The sequence below is a fragment of the Heptranchias perlo genome, chromosome 6, assembly GCF_035084215.1.
Source record: "Heptranchias perlo isolate sHepPer1 chromosome 6, sHepPer1.hap1, whole genome shotgun sequence".
NCBI classification, from domain to species: Eukaryota; Metazoa; Chordata; class Chondrichthyes; order Hexanchiformes; family Hexanchidae; genus Heptranchias; species Heptranchias perlo.
Window position 1 is genome coordinate 30,307,260 of NC_090330.1, and position 14,640 is coordinate 30,321,899.

Genomic DNA, 14,640 nt, shown 5'->3' on the forward strand with positions numbered 1-14,640 from the left:
TAATTAAATTAATTATCAGTAAACTTGATTATCTGTACAATAATAACCTTGTATAACTCTATGACTCTATAAATGCTGGAATATGGGATTAGAGTAGACAGGGCTGATGGCCGGCGCGGACACGATGGGCCGAAGGGCCTCTATCCGTGCTGTATAACTCTATGACTCTATGACTCAATCAACATAGATTTAGAAGGGTATTTCCTGCCAAAACAATGTCCTGGACGTGAGGAAGTAACATGTCAAGTGAACTGTGAAAAGCTCAATGGCATGCTGTACATAGACATCTAAAAGGAATGACAAATTTCCTAATGAAATGTCATTTGTTAAACTCAAAATAGTGGGGATTCAGGGAAAATCTTTGAAACAGTAAGAAATTGGTTGAAGTGTAGAAAACAACAGATATTAGTTAGAGGAGCTGTGTCGGGATGGGGAGGGAAGATCTAAGTGGATCAGTATTGTAATCACTACTGTTTCTAATTTACATCAATGATATGGATTCAGAAATTCGATGCAAATTGGCCATGTTTGTAGATGATACCAAATTAGGAGGCAGTGAGATCGGAGGAGGCAGCTCAGAGCAGCAAACAACAAAGCCAATACAAATACAACTGTACAACAGTAGAGGTTAAGACAGAGGAAATCATGATCAAAACATGTACTGCTTTAGTCAGACCACACCTTAAGTAATGTATCGAGTTCTGGTCACCAAGACACAAGGCACACGTTCAAGGATTGGATGCAGTGCAGAGAAGGCTGATGCCTTGTGTAAGAAGTCTGAATGATGAATAAAGATGGGAGAAGTTTGGGCTTTTCGGCCTTGAAAGGAGGCATCTGGAGGTGTTAATTTTTTTGGATGGATGAAACAAAATGAGATCTTATGCCAGAGGCCTGAAAGCCTGCTAATCTAACATCTCTGTTCAAAAAGGAAGAAAAGGATAAACCAAGCATCTCTTGACTTGTCATTCTAACAACAGTAATGGGTAAACTTCGAGAGGGCATAATACGGGATAAAATTGAAATAAAAAATACATCCATTAAAAATACATTAAGGCAACCAGCATGAATTTGTAAAAGACAAATTGTGTCTGAAAAAATATAGTTTTTTGAGGAAATAACAAAATATATTGATAAAGGACATGCAGTGGGTGTTGTCTACATGGATATTCAGAAGATGTTTGGTAAGTTGCCACATAGCAGGCAAAGCTGATAAAATGAAGACACATGATATTAAAAGGAATATGGCAGCAGGAAGTTGGTTAACGGGCTGAAAAGAGAGTAGTGGTTAATGGATGTTTTTCAAATTGGAAGGATGCAAACATGACTTCAGTATCAACAGCATCCCCAGGGTACCGTGTTACAACCTTTGCTTTTCTATACTGGTTGACCTCCTGTGGTATTGCACACAGGGAGTGAAGAGCACGTGTAGCCCTCAGTGTAAGGGGATTCGAGATTGTGGGATAATTGGACCAGAGTATGCAGACATAATTCAGTCCCCATTCTGAAGTGATACACTCTATCTTAATTTCTATATTTCCATTATAAAGTCCCATGTCCACATTTATAATGAAAACTGCCTATATAAACATCACACTGTAACTACATCCTCCTGCCAATGGTTGACAGGAAGCCTACATGATTAGTAGATTGGGAAGATAGGCATCAAATGAAGTGCATTTAAGGGGGAGCTAGATAAACACACAAGGCAGAAATGAATAGAAGATTATGCTGATAGGATTACATGATGAGGAGTGGGAGGAGGCTCAGTGCAGCATAAACACCGGCATGGACCAGTTGGGCCGAATGGCCTATTTCTGTGCTGTACATTCTATGTAATTCTATGTAATGTAGAGAAATGTGAAAACATACATTTTGGGAGGAAGATAAGGACAGAAAATATATACTAAATGTTAAAAATTTAAAAGTAGAGGGTCAGAGAGAACTAGGGATTCAGACACAAATATTTAAAATGAGAGGAAAAGTTGAAAAGGATGTTAAAAAAAAGTACATGGGATCCTACATTTTATAAATAGGTGCAGCAAGTACAACAGCCAAGAGATAATGCTAAACCTATTCAAATCATTTGTCACACTACAGTTTGAATATAGTGGGCCAAACAGCCTATTCTTGTTCCTGTATATGTAATAGTACAGTGAATACAGTGTACACTCGCATGCAAGGTGATCACGTACAAGAACAATGCATTCCAGAATTCCACCCAAATAATTCCCAAAAAACAATGATTCTTGTATAACATGACAGGTCAACATTACAACGGTTCTACTCTCCAAAACGCTCACTTTTTTGACAAAAATGCATTTTATATTTTTTTTCATTTGAACTAGTGCGTTCCTATGTGCTGCTGTTCTGCTTCTCCAGTGCTGCAAAATTTAAATGGCAACTCTCTCTCTTCAGAACTGGCTCCTGACGCTGATTTATGTCTCTTCCTTATCCAGCCTGTCTTGGATTTTAAGCCACCGGTAGGAGCTTGAACTGAAGTAAGATGGGAAGGCTGCTATTTAAGTATCACCACTGGAGAAATGCAGTGGAGAAACTACATTGATATCAACATCGGACCTGTATGGTGCTGCCATTTTTTTCACATTATTGCTGCCATATTTCTTCACTAGGAAAGATACCGGAGGTACGGCATAAATAACAGATTTACCTCCCCTCAGCAGACACACACATACAAACCTTTAGTCTTAAACACAAATATGTAGAGCAGATTTAATCTTAACATAAGTCAGCTCATATATAAAAGTGAAATCACTTCAAACAGAAAGCAGGTGACTTGAAGCAATTAAAAAGGCTCAAAGCTCCAGAGGAGTACAGACAACATCAATGATTGGATAATGATGCTCAACCTACTTGCAGTGACTCGGCAGGAGTATTTATAATGTATAGCTATACATGTGGCCTATACTGATGTTAAGTCAGCGTTTGACTATATGTATAGACCGGTCTTCTGGCAAATATTCTCCATTCTTGGTGTCCCTAACAAGCACATACAATAGGTCTCTCTCTGCCTTATACTCAGAAACTAACACCTTGTGAGGATTGGACAGGACGAAAGTCTGCCTTTTAAAATCAATGTGTGTCAGACAAGGGTGAATCATCGCTCCAATTTCCTTTAATACAGTCACGGTTTGGATTCTAGAGAAGAGCATTCATCGCTTGATGACTGGAGCTTCTATTAGCAGCAATTCCTTCACAGACTTAGATTTTGCAGTTGATGTTACTCTGTTGGCAGAAAATGATTGCCATTCTTGTCTCGACCCTTGCAATCTTTGCAAAGGAAGCTGGCCCCTTAGGCTTGCAAGTCAACTGGAAGAAAACAAAAATCCAGTCACTCAGCAACTTTCTCCTGCGTCCACCTAATCTAGAGATTGCAGGAGAGACTGTGCAATGTGTGGAGCAATTTACATATCTGGGATCATATGATGCAGGAATCATGTCAAAGCACCAGAGAAATACAATGCAAAATTGCTTTCAAGAGCCAGGCGATGATGGACCCTGACAAGAACGTACGGTTATCGCATCTCCTGCACCCAACAAAACCTCTTCTGTATAATACCTGCAACATTCCAATTCTACCGTATATATTGAAAATTTGGACTGTTCTGCAAGCAGACAGGGCAAAAATTGACGCAGTAAACCAACGATGTCTTCACTGCATCTGCTGCATTTGTTTGTGTGACCATGTCACTAACAATCACATCAGGAAGATGATGGCCCAATCTTCCCTAAGTGTCACAATTGCCATAAGGCGTTTATCACTGTTTGGAACTTAGTCAGGTTTAACCAGTAACACGCCACCTCAAATGTCCCTCTGGAAGGCCAAGAAACACCTGGCTCTCAGCCAACTCTGGCTGACCTCAGGTCAGAGAATAAAAGGGATCTTCTTCACTATGGGAAGAGCCAAGGACAGTGAGAGATGGAAAGCAACACTCTGAAGGAGCATGCTACAATGATGATGATTTTTGACACAAATCTCATAGTTACACAAAGGTATGATGCAAAACTGCTGCTCTCACGTCAGGATAAGATTTGGTTGAAATCATGCGATCATCAAATGTTGCAAGTCATCCTTCACCTTGATGCATCAAAAGTTCAAGAAAAATCTTTAAATAGTGCAAATCATAATTACAACTGCTTAATTTTTAAAAAATTCTTATTAGGGAGATAGTGTTTACTGCTCCATGGTCGGATGCAAGCTCATTTCCACAATGCTCCACTGTCAAGCTTTGGTGGAAGCCAAACATTCCCACAAGGTAAAGAGGTGAGAAAGAAAACCTGAAAGCAAGTCAGTGTGGGCAATTCTTCAGCTCCCGTCAGCAGACAATGTGGGCCCGAAAGAATGCCACTTTCTTTATCTCTTCATCTAGGTAGCAGCGCAGGTAGATAGGGTTACAAAAATGGTAAATGGAATCCTTGCTTACATATCTAATGTCAAAGAATACGAAAGCAAAAAGCTAATGCTATACAAAACCTTAATTAGGTTGCGGTTGAATGTTGAATCGTTTGGCCATCCGGTTATAGGAAGAATATAAAAGCAATGGAAAAGGTACAACCTATATTCACTAGCTATTAACAGGGAAGAGGGGCTACAGTCATGAGGAGACATTTGAGAAGTTGGGTCTTTTTTCACTATTGTAAACAATTTTACAACACCAAGTTATAGTCCAGCAATTTTATTTTAAATTCACAAGCTTTCGGAGATTTTCTCCTTCCTCAGGCAAATGTTTCAAGAGCTCCTTGAAGCCTACGCATTTATACATATAGAACAATACATGGTGTTTACAGACTGCCCCTGCAACTGCCCGTTGCCAAGGCAATCACGTGTTCAGACAGAGAGGTGTCACCTGCAGAACCCCCGAATACACATTCAACAAAAAAACAAACAGGGAAAAAAAAGAGAAAAAAAACACAGAGAGAGGCAGAAACATCCGGAAGGCAGAGAGAGCCAGCAAATGACCCATTATATTAAAAACAGATAACATTTGTTCGATGGTGGGGTAACGTGTAGCGTGACATGAACCCAAGATCCCGGTTGAGGCCGTCCTTATGGGTGCGGAACTTGGCTATCAATTTCTGCTCGACGATTTTGCGTTGTCGTGTGTCTCGAAGGCCGCCTTGGAGTACGCTTACCCGAAGGTAAGCGTACTCCAAGGCGGCACTAGACAGAGAAGAACTACAAGCCTTCAAATTATGATGTGGTAAATAGTGATACATTGGTTCCACTGACGACTGGGCACAAATTTAAGAATCACAAAAAAGAACTAGCATTTATATCGCATCTTTCACATCCACATCCAAAGAATTACTTTTTAAGTGTAGTCATTATTATTTTTAAGGCAAATTTGCACACAGTAAGGTTTTACAAAGGACAATTAAATGAATGAGCAGTTCATCTGTTTTGATGATGTTGGCTGAGAGATGAATATTGGCTAGGAGACCGAGTGAACTTCCTACTCTTCTTCAAACAAGTGCCGAGATCTAGACGACACGTGGAGAAAAACATGGCACAGACCTGATGGACAAAATGGTCCATTTCCGTGCTGTAACATTCTAATGATTCTGTATAACCCAGGAGATGGGTAGGGAAAAAAGTACTTTTTAAATTACAATATATGTATTATCACACACAAAACATCTTACATTTATACAAACTTTTAGCTTTTGACTGAAAAATTTAAATCTGACTTCAAAGGAACATGGTGTAAATCTGTAGAGTTCACACACTGCCACACAGATATTCTAACACTACCATAACAACAAGTAGGATCAATTGGAACCAACAGTTAAATATTTGGGTCTAACTTGAACATTAGGAGAATTACAGATTACTAAAAGAAGGCTTATTTTAAGATCAATAAGATACTGAAAATTTACACTACAGGAAGGCAACCAAGTGAGTTGCTTTCAAATTCTTAGTATTGTTAAGCAAATAGGTTCAAAAAATCAGATGGACATACAGAATTATCTGTTACCTAACTATTAGGTTTAGCAAGTTGCATTTTATGTTTGCACATATTGAGTCATTTCAGAGTACAATAATCCTCTATATTCCTATTAGATAAAGGCGCAAAGTGCTTTCAAAGACATTCATGGTCTGTTAGGATATTAAAACAGGTCTTGTGGAGTACATACTTCCCTATTTCCCTTTTGTCATTACAGTTTATCAATACTGACATCCTCTTACATGAAAATACGTAAGTGGGAAAACAAATATATACACAAGTTAATGTCATTAATTTGACCAATTCAATTTCACCACAATGACAGCTGCAGCTACAAAGGATGCAATATTGTTTCACACACAGCTAGAATAAAAGAAACCTATTAGAAACAGTACTGAAGCTCCCTCAATAACTTAAGAGGATAAATGCATGGATGCTGTATTATTGAACCATACAGACCAGAAGGTCCCAGGTTCAATCCCCACTCTATGCTGTATTAGCAGATTTCAGCCGGGGCAGCAGGTGGAACAGTATACCAGCATCCCAAAGCAAAGGGGTAAATTCAGCTAAGCTTCTATCTCCTGATGGCTATATAATGATCCTATCTGTAAGTCTATACAAACGATCAAGCTTGGCTGTAATGCCCTCCATGACTGTAGAACAGTCACTTGGCCAAGCAACCAGAAGGTTGCTGTCACTAATGCAACTATACCCGAGTAAAAGTCATCACCTACTGGACAGGAGGAAAGAAAACTGAAAACAGGCACTGATATTAGAAAGTGCTTGACAAACACAGAAAAATGGCTCACTGAACACTAAACGATAATGTAAATCATACCAAAACACCTCACAAAAATATTAACATAATGCATGCACACTGTCAAAAGAACCAAAATGCTACATCATTTCTCTCCCCAGGCTTAAAGACAGTGGCTCTTTCAACAGGTTAACAATTGCCAAGGTCAGTGTAAATTTCACAGTAATCATTTGAAACTAGACTGTGGCTGTCACTGTAAAATTACTAATCCTGCTGGGAAATTTTTCCTTTTATTTCTTTGCATCACTTAAGATATAGCAAGGTCAGATTTTTGTATCATACACATTACAAAAAGATAATGCCTATATGTTTGAATATCAATATCCTTGTGAAAGACATTAGTAACTATATAAACCACTGAAATATTTGAAAGGTCTTAAACCTTTTCAAGAAGCATCTGAATCAAAAATAGTACTCAAATAATAATAATGAATAAAGCACATTTTAAATACTGAATTTAAATGAAACCCATCAAGCTTCAAATGTTTCCAACTAAACAGAAACGCTGATCAGCAATAATCTTATTGGTCTTATAGACTAAGCGATTTTTGGTCTTATAGACTAAGCAACAAAACAGTAATTTGTGTGAAATGAAATTTATATAAGTATGAAGGAAACGTGTAAGTTCATAGGCTTAATTCCCGGTTGGTTTATTTGACACCTTTCCAAACACAGACAATTATACAAATCTTTCTGTATAGAAATTAATACAAAAATGTTGTTTCATTCAACGGCCTCTTCACTTACATAACCGCAAAAACTCGACAAGCTGCACCAGCCCAGCAACAGACTTTACTTCAAAACAGCAGGTTACGTACGATAAAGTTATTGGCAAAAAGAAAACACAGCTTCGCTCCTTCGCCAATTAAAACGCATGCAATAACCGATAGGAAGAATCACCAGCGTGGCCTACATGCACTCGGAACCGTGCTGAGCCCTGACCTACCCGTCTTTCCGTTTGGCTTTGTATACATGACCGTAAGTGCCTCTTCCAACTTTGCAGCCCTCGTATTCAAACAGGTCCTCCACTCGCTCCCTCTCTGTCGTCAGCTTCATCTTGAAATCATAGTCCATTTTCGAAGCTTTCCGATTAGATTGTTATTTCTTTATTAATTTTATTGTCTAACTGTAGCCTGCCGGCTCTCCTCCCACGGTACACAATGTCGCTGGATGACACTCGGAGGCACCATATAAGCCGCTGGTTGGCCTGTAGATGTGGGATGGCTGCACGAGTTGTCTCCGCTGTCGTCCCCCCGCTCACTCGCTCCTCTCCACACAACACCGGTATCACACTTCAATCCCACGTACAGCATTGCCGCACGCTGTCGTAAACACACACACACACACACAGACAGTTTGCGCATACCATTTCCTCGCGCAAAGGTGCGCGCGCTGTTGTCGAAGAACGCGCAGTGGTTGAGCCCTACGTGCGCGCGAGTGTTTGGAGCAGATTGAAGGTCGTGTCGACTGCCACCACTATGGTGGCAGTAACACACTCTACAATTGCCACCGATAGGATGTGGGAGGATAATATTCACCCAACCCTTTGTCTGGAGGATGTAAATTTGATCCAGTCCGCTACAGAGTAATTCAAGTTCTCTGGAACGTGCAATTTGATCCAGCCATTGTCAGGCAGGCTACAGAGTTCAGACAAGGCACAGTGCTAACACTGCTGAGTTCAAAGAACAGACAGCGCTAACATTACCGAGTTCAGAGAACGCACAGCGCTGAAACTACCAAGTTCAGAGAACGCACAGCGCTAACACTACCGAGTTCAGAGCAGGCACAACATTAACACTACAGAGTTCAAAGAATGCATGGTGCTGATGCCACCGAGGTTAGAGAATGCACAGCATTAACGCTACAGAGGTCAAAGAACACACGGTACTGATGCTACCAAGTTTAGAGAATGCACAGCGCTAACACTACCGAGTTCAGAGAACGCTCAGCGTTAATACTACTGATTTCAGAGAACACAATGCGCTGACACTACCAAGTTCAGACAATGCACAGAGCTGAAACTACCGAATTCAGAGAATGCACAGCGCTGACACTACTGAGTTCGGACAACACACAGTGCTAACACTACCAATTTAAGAGAATGCATGCGCTAACACTATCGTGTCCAGAGAACTCACAGCGCTAACACTCCTGAGTTCAGACAACGCAGAACACAATCATGTTCAGATAGGAAGGTGTGAGGCCGTGGAGGGATTTCAACATGAGAATGAGAATTTTAAAATCAAGTTGTTGGTGGACCAGGAGCTAATATAGGTCAGCGAGCACAGGGGTGATGGGTGAGTGAGTCTTGTTGTGAGTTAGGATACATGAAGCAGAATTTTGGATGAGCTCAAGTATATTGAGGGTGGAAAATGGAAGGCTGGCCAGGAGAGCATTGGAATAGTCAAGTCCAGAGGTAACAAAGGCATGGATAAGGGCTTAGGCAGCAGATGAGCTGAGGCGGGGCGGAGACGCACAATGTTACAGATGTGGAAATAGGCAGTCTTGATGGTGGAGCGGATATGTGGTCAGAAGCTCATCTCAGGGTCAAATAGGACGCCAAGTTTGCCTTAGACAGTGGCCAAGGGGAGGGATGGAGATGGTAGCTAGAGAACGGAATTTGTGGCGGGGACTGAAGACAGGTTGCCGACAGGAGAGAGGGGCCTTGGAGGGCTAAAGAGAAAAGAAGAAAAAAGGGGAAATAGAAGCGATGGGCTTAGGTCCGGAGTGGCAGCCAAAATGCGCACAGGAATGAACACAGGGAAACTCAAGTTACATAGGCGTGGTTACATAGCAAGATGAAGATAGCTATGTCCTGGTAATAAACAGGGAATAGGGAGGAGACAATAGAAGGAAGTCCAAAGTTAAAGCCAGCGGTCCTGTGGTGGGTTAAGGGTGACGTGGATAGGGTGGAGTCAGCTTAGAGCATCGACCAACTGATGTCCAGGTTCGGAGACAGGTGTGGAGGGTGAGGCAATAGGTTGCCTCCAATTCCATATGCTTTCATTTTTGTTAACTGCCTCTTTTGTGGAACCTTGTCGAATGCTATCAGCACGATCAGTAAAAACTCCCACCAAACTCCCCTGTCTGCTGGAGGAGTGAGGCCTTTACATTGAGCAGCCTCCCACCTCACTTTGACTCCTAAAATACTCCACACCAGGCCAACCAAGCAATTGACTTGTGGACCCCTTCAAATATGTGACCCCATGAACGGGCACTGCAAAATCATGCTGGGGGGCTGTAGCCATTTCTCTCTGAGGCTAAATTTGACAAATCCACAGCAGTGAGGTTGAATTTCATTTAACGAGAATGGGTAAGGGTGATGTAATTGGAAGTGATGTCACCCGTGGAGCCGTAGCTTTTTAGCATGCGCTGAGAGTGATGTCATCGGGTGGCCTGGCGCATGCGCAGGAGGACGTCATGCATCGATTAAAAAACGGAAGTACCCACACTGTCGCTAATCATTCTGTCAAACTAAACACACTGGGAGAGAGCTGCGGTGCGTGAGGGTGCATTGTGTGTGGGTCATGGATTGTTTTCAGGTTTATTGGGTAAAAAGTGCAGAGGGTGGGTCACCTTTTACATTACAAAGTGAATAGTGAAAACTGCGTCCGATGACGTCACTTGCTGCGCATGCGCCAGGCTGTCCAAGAAATCAACTCGCTGCCGTTCATACTCAACACCATGATCCAGATCTAATGGGGGGAGGAGGAGAACGTGATCCATCTCCTCGTCTGGAGCGCGTTCTCCCTCTCTTACCCCCACCGCCTTGGACATGGATCGCATTCACTCCCCTCACCCCACCACCCCCTCCACTCTGCTCCCTCCGGGCTCCTTCCTTCCCCTGCTGCTGCTCTTCTTCCCTGCTTCTGCTTCGCGCGCTTCTTCTGCTCCCCCACTTTTGCCCTGCTTCACACCTTCCCCCTGCTTCTGCTCCTCTTCCTCCCTGCTTTTGCTTCCTGCACTGCTTTTACTTCCCCCATTCCCCCTGCTTCTGCTTCCCCCTGCTTGGCCTCTGGTACGTGCTTTTAGTGAATGGCAGCGAGAGCAGTTGGTGACCTAAAATGCACATGCGCGGTTGGTGACCGGGCCCAAGTGCACAGGCGCTAATCCCTGGCACTAGTCACGACGCAGATTGAATTCAGTCCCAGAGACAGAGAGAAGATGCCTTTTCTTAATTAAACCATAAGGAGACACTGGGTTGTTCCAGCGTCAACAAATGAAAAACCTAACAAAAGTGCCTCCTTTCTTAGAGGGACACAACTAATAGAGAACTAAATCATAAAACAACAAAGGAAACTTATAGACTTAAATAATAATGTGATTACTATTGTCAACAATTCACTCCAGTCCTTGCGGTGCCCACCGGTCGCGGACGGCCTAAAGCATATCAGCAGACACCACGTACTCCCTCGCCAGGGCCACCCAGAGAGAAGCTGCTTCATGACCTGCTCAATGTTTCCAGCATTTTCTGTTTTTTTATAACAGAGAAAAGATAACATTTGCACAGGCCAAGGTACTCCCAGCCTGCTAAGAGGATATAGATTTGGTCTGGATTTTTCTTTTTCACAGTAATGGGAGAAAAGTGAATTAAAAAGCACCAGTTGAAGGAGACTTCTAGAAGCTTTGGGTTGCTATCAAGCCTTCACATATTATTTTTGACACAAAATTAAGCATTCCAAAACATCTGAGAGGCTCGCAAGCATTCCCTCAAGTCTCTCACCTGTGTTCACAATCTTCCAGTCCATCCACCAACTTTTTTTTGCAACGATCTGAACAGTAAACAATGGATGTCAGTGTATGGTAGACCTCCCTGCTATATGGTTCATCTGGCTGCTAAGAAGTTGACTAAGTCTTCAAATGATAGATGCATGCTCTGTCTTTGTAGTTTGGTTGTTAAAAGCTTCAAAGCCATCTACTTACTTTATTCCTGCAATGCGAGTTAGTACTTGATGCATGAATTAAATGAGTGAGCAAAAATGTCAGCACATAATTGATTCATAATATACATTGAATCAGACTGTTGCATTAATTTTATGTGCAATAAACCATTATGTTCTGTGGATTTCAAGCTTTAAACAAGAACAACTTGCACTTATGTAGCGTAGAAAAACATCTGAAGGCACCTCACAAAGGCAGAAGGAAAATGAATGCCACGCCAAAGAAGGAAACATTAGGAGGGCTGACCAAAAGCTTGTCAAAAAGTGGGTTGTTTAAGGTGGAGGGGTAGGTAGATAGGCAGTGAGGTTTAGGGAGGGAAATCCAGAGAATGGGACCTTAATGGCTGAATGCATGGCTGTCAAAGGTGGGGTAGAGCAAGAAGGACAGTGCACAAAAGGCTGGACAGAGGAAATTAGAGTATGGGGAGTGATTATAGGCTAGAGAAAGTTACAGAAATAGGGAGGAGCAAGGCAACAAGGGATTTAAACCACAAGAATAAGAATTTTAAATTTATGAGGTTGGGGGAAACCAAGGACCAATGTACATCAGCATGGATGGTTGTGAGGCACGATAGGGGCAGCAGAGCTTTGGATGAGCTGAAGTTTATAGAGGGTGGAGAATGGAAGGCCGACCAGGAGAACATTAGAGTAATCAAGTCTGGAGCTGACAAAAGCATGACTAAGGCAAATGGGCTAATATGAGAGAAGTGGAAGTCTTTGTAATGAAGAGGATATGAATTGGAAGTTCAGCTCAACATCAAATAGGATGCCAAGGTTGTGAATATTCTAGTTGAGCCTGAGACAGTGCCAAGGTGAGAGATAGAATCAGTGGCAGAGGTCAGCCATGGCTCAGTTGGTAGAAATCTTGATTCTAGGTCAGAAGGTTGTGGGTTCAAGTCCCACTCCAGAGACTTAAGCACAAAAATTTAGGCTGACACTCCAATGCAGTATTGAGGGAGTGCTGCACTGCCGAAGGTACCGTCTTTCAGATGTGACATTAAACCAAGGCCCCCGTCGGCCCTCTCAGGTGGGCGCAAAAAATCCTGAGGCCGTGAAAAGGACTATATATTTCTTTCTTCACAGAGCTTGGGCCAGGGCTGAAGACAATAGCTTTGATCTTCCCAACATATAGCTGGAGGAAAGTACAGATCATCCAAGACTGAATGTAGCACAAGTAGTCTGATAATACAGAGGCACAGAGGAGAAGTCAAAAGAGGTGGCAGAAAGGTAGAGCTGGATGTCAGCAGCGTATATGTGGCTGACCCTATGTTAGTTGGTGAAGTCGCCAAGGGGCAGCATGTAGATAGAACCAGAGAATCTTACAGCACAGAAGGAGGACACCTGGTCTGTAGCCCTATAGGTTACGGCACTTCAAGTGCACATCCAAGTACTTTTTAAATGAGTTGGGGGTTTCTGTCTCTACCTCCCTTTCAGGTAGTGAGTTCCAGACCCCCACCAGCCTCTGGATGAAAAAAATTCTCCTCAGCTCCCCTCTAATCCTTCTACCAATTACTTTAAATCTAAGACCCCTGGTCACTGACCCCTCTGCTAAGGGAAATAGGTCCTCCCTATCCACTCCATCTTGTCCCGTCATAATTTTATGTATCTCAATTAAACCTCCCCTCAGACTCCTTTATTCCAAAGAAAACAACCCCAGCCTATCCAATCTTTTCTCATAGCTAAAATTCTCCAGCCCTGGCAACATCCTGGTAAATCTCCTTTTGTACCCTCTCGAGTGCAATTACAACCTTCCTGTAATGTGGTGACCAGAACTGTACGCAGTACTCAAGCTGTGGCCTAACCAATGTTTTATACAGTTCTAGCATAACTTCCCTGCTCTTATATTCTATGCCTTGGCTAATAAAGGGAAGTATCCCATATGCCTTTTTAACCACCTTATCTACCTGTCCTGCTACCTTCAGGGATCTGTGGACATGCACTCCAAGGTCCCTTTGTTCCTCTACACCTCCTCAGTATCCTCCCATTTATTGTATACTCCCTTGCCTTGTTTGCTTTCCCCAAATGCATTAACTCACACTTCTCGGGATTGAATTCCATTTGCCACTTTTCTGCCCACCAGTCCATTGATATCTTCCTGCAGTCTACAGTTTTCCTCCTCACTATCAACCACATGGCCAACTTTTGTATCATCTGCAAACTTCTTGATCAAGCACCCCACATTCAAGTCCAAATCATTAATATACACGACAAAAAGCAAGGTGACTTAATAGTGAGCCTTGCAGGACCCCACTGGAAACAGCTTTCCAGTCGTAAAAACACCCGTCAACTATTACCCTTTGCTTCCCGCCACTGAGCCAATTTTGGATCTAACTAACCACATTAAATCACACCTTCCATGTGCCTGCCCATTTCACCAGTCTGTCTATGACCTCCTGAAGTCTGCTACTACCCTCCTCATTATTTACTACGTTGCCAAGTTTTGTTGCATCCGCAAACTTCAAAATTGTACTCCCTATACCCAAGCCCAGGTCATTTATATATAACAAGAAAAGCAATGGTCCCAATATCGATCCCTGGAGGATCCCACTGCATGTTTCTCTCCAATCAGAAAAACATCCGTTCACCACTACTCTCTGTCTCCTATCCCCTAGCCAATTATGTAACCAAGTTACCACCGTCCCTTTAATCCCGTGTGTTTCTATTTGTGGAGTAAGTCTGTTAAGTGGTACTTTATCAAATGCCTTTTGAAAGTCCATATCTATTACCTTCATCAACCCTCTCTGATACTTCATCAAAGAACTCAATCGGGTCAGTCAGACACGATTTGCCTTTAACAAGTCTGTGCTGGCAGTTCCTTATTAACCTATGCTTCATCAAGAGTGAATTAATTTTGTCCATGACAATGGTCTCAAGAAGTTTTCCCACCATTGACATTAAACTGATTGATTGGCCTATAGTT

The 14,640-nt window shown here is 42.3% G+C and overlaps 1 protein-coding gene across 2 annotated transcripts in view; it reads right to left on the reverse strand.

Annotated features, from left to right (window-relative positions):
- cdk8 (cyclin dependent kinase 8) overlaps positions 1-8,189 on the reverse strand; it is a 113,821-nt gene extending 105,632 nt beyond the window's left edge. For both annotated transcript variants that reach the window (XM_067986020.1, XM_067986019.1), the window contains exon 1: positions 7,727-8,189. In XM_067986020.1, coding sequence (XP_067842121.1) covers positions 7,727-7,854 — 128 coding nt within the window. In that variant the 5' untranslated portion in view covers positions 7,855-8,189. The remainder of the gene's footprint in view (positions 1-7,726) is intronic.
- Positions 8,190-14,640: the final 6,451 nt, after the last annotated feature.